General features: G+C 43.4%; 1 protein-coding gene across 1 annotated transcript in view; it reads right to left on the bottom strand.

The window, feature by feature from the left end:
* The window catches only part of robo3 (roundabout, axon guidance receptor, homolog 3 (Drosophila)), a 57,191-nt gene extending 51,649 nt beyond the window's left edge, over nucleotides 1-5,542 (bottom strand). Inside the window, 1 exon segment of the mRNA XM_084683881.1 lies at nucleotides 5,039-5,542. Coding sequence (XP_084540007.1) covers nucleotides 5,039-5,102 — 64 coding nt within the window. The 5' untranslated portion in view covers nucleotides 5,103-5,542.
* Nucleotides 5,543-6,000: the final 458 nt, after the last annotated feature.

Consider the following 6,000-nt stretch of genomic DNA (forward strand, 5'->3'; position numbering starts at 1 on the left):
GTCCCTCTGAGGGTGAAAACAGAGTCCTTTTACATGGAGATTTGACTGTTTGCTTGGTCTTAAAAAGGATCTACAATTGAAAGTCTCTTCAGAACTCAAGAAGTCCATCCATTTACATTAGAAATGTTGTTTATAGTGATCTGTGGGATCACTGTGTAAATGGTAACTTGCTGTGTACTTTGTAAACTTGTTTTTGTATCGCAGCTCATCAATATCTTCAAATGAAGATAACAGAAAGACACATTTGTTTTAGTTTGAACAAAAAAACAAACCAACGAGTCAGAAGCAGACAGGGCTCTGACGAAGCCGTGTTTTTACAGACGAGCCTCTTCAGCTGTTCTGAGGTCTGAAACTTCACTGAAGAGTGCTGCTGACGGGGATTCCAAGTCTCTCAGAAACAGGTATTGATCTTCCTGGGCAGATTCTGGGCACGCTGTTGGGGGAGAGTTTGCAGCAACAGAGGGTTGCTCATCAGTCCTTCAGTCGGGCTTATGTCAACACTTCAGACGTAAACGCAGGAAGGTGAGAGAGAGAGCGAGAAAGAAAGAGAGAGAAAGAGAGAGAGAGAGACACAGACATCACCGCAGAAGAGGAGCGGGTTCTTCCCTTTTTCACTTATTTTGGCACTCCTTCAGATGTTGCTAACAGACGTTCAAGTGAGGCTTCCATTGTGAAAGTCACATTTCTGATATTTCTAAGCTCTTACAACCAGTGTTTTTCCTGGCAATGTGCCTGTTATTACAGGCCGTTCCTTGAATCCACTATTTATAGGTGGCATTGGATGAAAGTGTCTGCAAACTGAATCCAGATGTAAATCCTGAGAGGACGCAGCGTAAACAAGCACACCGGTCTGCTGCATTCTCAGCTATGTTCATCAAGGTTTTCCCCCCACCACCCCACCAATAGGTTTAATCTAAATGGAAATACTGGCCTGGCATATGCACATATTTCACAGAGTTGATAGGGAATGTAAACGGTTTGACCGATAGGGATGAAGGCAGAAGGAAACTGGTCAAGCCAGCAGCAGCTCTGAGCGTAACGTTTCTACCCAACTTAAAATGTTCTCCCCCCTGTTGCTTCAAAAAGTTGTTTTGAGTTTCTCAGCTGTCAACAGCCCTGCCTCTTCCATGTGCCCTGGGTGGCTTTTCAGGGCAAGAAAAATAAAAAATTACTTGTAGAAAGCAAGCTTTAATTTCCTCTTCTTCCCAGCCTCTCCTTGTGTATACTACAATTCAAATATGAAAGCAGCAGGAAATCTTATTTGCCTGTCAGTTTTCAGCAAAGCAATAATATCAATGACAAGCACACTGCCAGAAGCTCCTCCCCAGGAGAGCAGGCATGTCACCTTAGGCGACCCCGGATGATAAATCAGATGCTCCCCGGCACAGAGCATTGAAGTTCAAGTCTGCCGTGCGGTAAATACCAAACGTCCAGGCTGCCAGTCGGTAAATCCCTACCAGCTGTTCAGGTGGCGTTTAGGCTCGCAGGTGACGAAAGGATGCAGATGTTTCTTGACTGCGTCATTGTCTACAACCGTTTCTTGGCTTTGAGGAACTTCTCCTCATGTTCCGTGGAAACAAGGGACCTGTCCTTCACCACAGAGACTCTTTCCAAGTCAGTAAACAGGAAAAGATCAGAGATAACATCAATCTGTTTGCTTACTGCTGTCTGCTAGCAGATCAAAACTAACAATTAGTTGTCAGACTGACATTTATCTTGCATAAATTAACTAGAGAAGGTAAAGTTTCTGGGGAAATTGTGAAGTGGGTTTGTGGCTGCTGCAGCTTCGGCACAAATGATTTTATTAACGAGGCTATGTCACCTCCACACCTGCTGGTTAGACTAATGAGAAGTGAGAGGAGCGGTGTTAGCACAACCACTACGATATCAAGGGCATGTGACAAAGAAGAGACATTGAAACTTAAGTATTGATCTCATCATGCCAGTATCGATCAATATACTGTTACCAACGTTGGTATTGATACCATCGATACTTTAGATCGATCTGCCCACCCCTAACAATAACATAAACATTGAGAGGATTAGGAGCAACTGTACATCTTAAATTGAGCCTTACATTTTATTCAACATGCCAAAAGGTATCATGGGAATTTATGTTTGTGTTTTCATTTGTTTAATTCTTTTTTTGTCAAGCAATCACTGTTGAACTACTCTATTAGAAGTCTTCTTCGGGAGATGAATGTGACTGTATCTCTTTACCATACGGTCTTTGGTGGTTAATGCCTGCTGTTGTAGCAAACAGTAGCTGTGGGCCCAGTGTTTGCGTGTTGGTCTATGAAACTGTTATCTGTATGTTTGTGAAAGCCTTGTGTGTTTGTGTGTGTTTCTGGGTTTACACCACTACGTCACTACGTGTCAAGATCTGTGTCTGATGCTGAGAGCTGTGTTTGAGGAAGTGAGCAGAGTAAACTAGGAGCTGCAGCAGGACAGCAGTAACAACGTGTGCTCTCCCGTCAGGAGATCTACTAGACCACCCCCCACACACACACACACGTACACACACGTACACACACACAGACCGTGTGTGTGATGTTAGTTACCAGCCGATGTTAGTTACTGAAAAGTACTGTTTAGCTATAGGGATTTTTTGGTATCTGTACCTGTTGAATATTTCGTTACAAAGTGTTAGGAGTGTGTATACTGGGTAGCTGACTCATGTTGGGGTAGATGGACACAGCAGATCGATGCATGATACTTCCCTGACAGCCTGACTGATCATCAGCTAACAGGTGGGGGGGGGGGAGGGGGGGAGGGGGAGGAAGGGGGGGGAGGTGTGTGAGCACGGTCTGTTCTGATAAAGAGGGTTGTGAAGTTTGTATTCTGACTCTGCGTCATCATCTCCCAGTCCTTATTGGATCTCTCTCAACCTCTTTCTCTTTCATACCAGCCAAGCATTCCGCTTCTTTGTCTCTCGCTCCATCTAACAGTCTGTATCCACTGAACTAAGACTAAATGCTTGAAGGGCTTTGTTCGGACAAGGCATGTAGATATTTCAGGTGGGTCACATGGACTTGCGCTGGTAGTTGGAGGTGTTGACAAGCATCAGATCCAGAGCGCTGTCAGTGAGTCATGATCCTATTTATGTGATTGATTCACCAATCAAGTCCATGACTCACTCTATGACTCTCACAGCTATAGGAGGCAGCAGATCGCTACAGATACTGGGTGTTAAAAGAAGCCAAGACTAAGACTTCTACAATTAACCACAACATCATCAGTTTGGTCACAATTGAATTCGTCGTCACATCTAGTAGGTTAAAAACATCTATGCTGTCATCATGTTGCCCTTCGTCCTTTTAGAAAAACACTCTTGATTGTGTTTTGCTTAGAGTGTCTTTGTTATTTGTTGCTAGGGCCGTATACGTGTTTTAATAGCAGCAGTAAAATCTCTAAAAATAGTAACCCAACACCTACAGTATTTACGATTACAACAGTAAAGCAAGGGTTTGCTGTTTCAGCTTTAACACAAAACCATGTCCCTCTTCTCACTGTCTGGCTGTGGTCTTTCTGGGATGTGTGTCTACTAATTACAAGTCGAAGGTTTCATCCGGGCTATTCTGTCTCGTTAGGCCTCCTGGGAACAGCAAGGAGAAAACAGACAGTTGGTTTGATGGTGCTGTGTCCTCTGACTTCAAAAAGATGCTGAGCAAACACACACACACTCCCTCAAACACACACACACCCGCTTCAACAGATATGTGGAAGACTGGTGGCATGAGTTGACCAAAGTGTCTCCTTACTAACCAGCAGTAAACCAGGCCCTGAAACTCCACTCCGGGTCCTTGCTGGAGGGTGGGACATGCTGAGAGAATGTGAGGTGGAGGATGTAAGGAGGTGACGGGAGATAGTGGGGGTGTAGGAATCATTGTTGGAGGGTCCTTCGTCACATGGTGATGTGGAGGGCATAAAGCAGCTCTCATGGTCGCTACGCAGACAAACTACGGCATAGAGGCTTGAAGAAAACTAATAGCTGGTTTTGTAAGGTGTGGGGGAGGCCGTAGGAAGATGGCGGAAAGTTTAAACTAGTGTAGCTAGACACCAGTTGTTTGTGACCCTGTGGGAGGATCTGGAGACAGGGTGAGTTCTTTACCAGATGTTGCTACTCTCTGAGTTCATAGCCAATGTTTACAACGTCATAAAGCCCCTTCTTTAGCAGCGGGGCAGCGCCCAAGTCTGCAGGCTGTCAGCAGCATGCCCGGCACTTCCACTAAAGTCTGCTTCAACATAAAGCTGGAGGATGACAAAGCCATCAGGCCTGCCAGCAATGGAAATGGAGATTTAACAATAGTTAGTTGTCACTTCAGCAGCCTATCACTGTCCTCCTGTTATGAAATACTAAAAACTGATCATTTATAGAAGTGATACTTCTGTTTACCTATCATTCTTGTTTCCAGACTAAAACTATGCTCTCCCTTATTTTACCTCAGCTATTTAGCTGTGGACGCCACAGCCTGTCACAAAGGTCAACATGTTGCCAAGGTTGTCCCCTAGCCATCCATTTCCAGTCCACTCTCATCCTGAGTTCCATAATTGAAGTGGTGTCCCTCCCCCGTGGCATCACTGAAGAAGAGCTATTTCTGTGATTGCTCAGGCGTTGTCAAGGTGTACTCGTAAACAGATAGGCTTATAGCAGCTTCAACCTGTTTTGAAGGCACAGCAGGCTAGTCGCCTACAGTACTTTTGCGACGGGGTTAAAGCTCCGATAGATACATAATTCGGGGTTTCACGTCAGATGTTGCGTTTATTTGTACATCCACTTGAAGTATCCTAGTACAAATGTAATACAAAACTATAGTAATCATATTGGATTAAAACGAACACGGTTTCGCTGTATGTGTGCACATCGGCTCCTTGTGTGTAAAAACAAGGATTTCCGAATAGGAAATGACAAGTGCAAGTGCAGTTGAAAACAAGGTAGCCTACTGAAGGTTTACATATACGGTGACTGGTATGTCATTCACAAACCATGATTTGACAAACCATACAGTCTCTTTCATCACACGTGCATTGAACTTACCCGCAGCCGAACTTAGAAACGAACAAAAAGCGAGTAGGATATCCATGGCGAAGAGAATCTCCATGACCCTTCAAATGTTCAGATGTGTCCTCAATAAGGAACAGTTGTATATCCAAAAATCACTGTAAGATCCTAATGAGGGTGTATGGAAGGTCTAAGAGCGCATCCGATAACTTTAGGAAGTCACGCGTACATTCCCACCAGAGTCCGTAGCAGCATAACAACATTCTCAAGAAGCTAGATACATTATGGATTTGTTTTGTTTTTTTGCTTCAGTTTTAAAGAAAGGGTATATTCCTCTTAAAATGTCTTACAACAGGCACAAAATTAGAGCGTCTCAAGTACTCTGCCCGTTTTGTGTCCAAATGTTCACAACGGCGTCCTTACCATCGTCAACACCCACAATATGCGAGTGACATTGTCTTCTAATAAACGGAGGCTTAATTCCTCAGATGGACTCCCAATCTTCCTGTTAATCTCTCTGTCACCCTCTGACTACCTCTCTCTTTCCCGGTATGAATTAAATGAAGCTGTTGTCCCGTTATCCGAAAACGCCGTGCTGGTGAAAGCCCACCCCCTAGCCCTCGATATAGGAGTTGAAACAGCATACTATCTTAAAGGAACCATCCAACATTTACTATCTATTCATAGCTCTTTATTTGATTTTTTACTTTAGTGAATTTTATGTTGTAGTTTTGAGGCAGATCAGACCCAGCCCTCATTTACATAAGTAACTTCAGAGGAGACGTGAACATAAATCTATTTGGGTAATAAATGTTTTAAAATATGCCTTGACACAGTCCTACAAATAAATCGATTATGTTTATTTGCATTTTATTTATAACACAAAAAAGGTCATTTGTGTCAGACTAATTTCCAAACACTGTAAAAAAAAAAACTGTCTTTATTTTAACAACAGTTTAGTTTCCATTTCTTTTGTGTTTTTAATCTTCAACTAGATA

Source organism: Hypomesus nipponensis, chromosome 20 (genome assembly GCF_054491055.1).
Source record: "Hypomesus nipponensis isolate SF chromosome 20, ASM5449105v1, whole genome shotgun sequence".
NCBI classification, from domain to species: Eukaryota; Metazoa; Chordata; class Actinopteri; order Osmeriformes; family Osmeridae; genus Hypomesus; species Hypomesus nipponensis.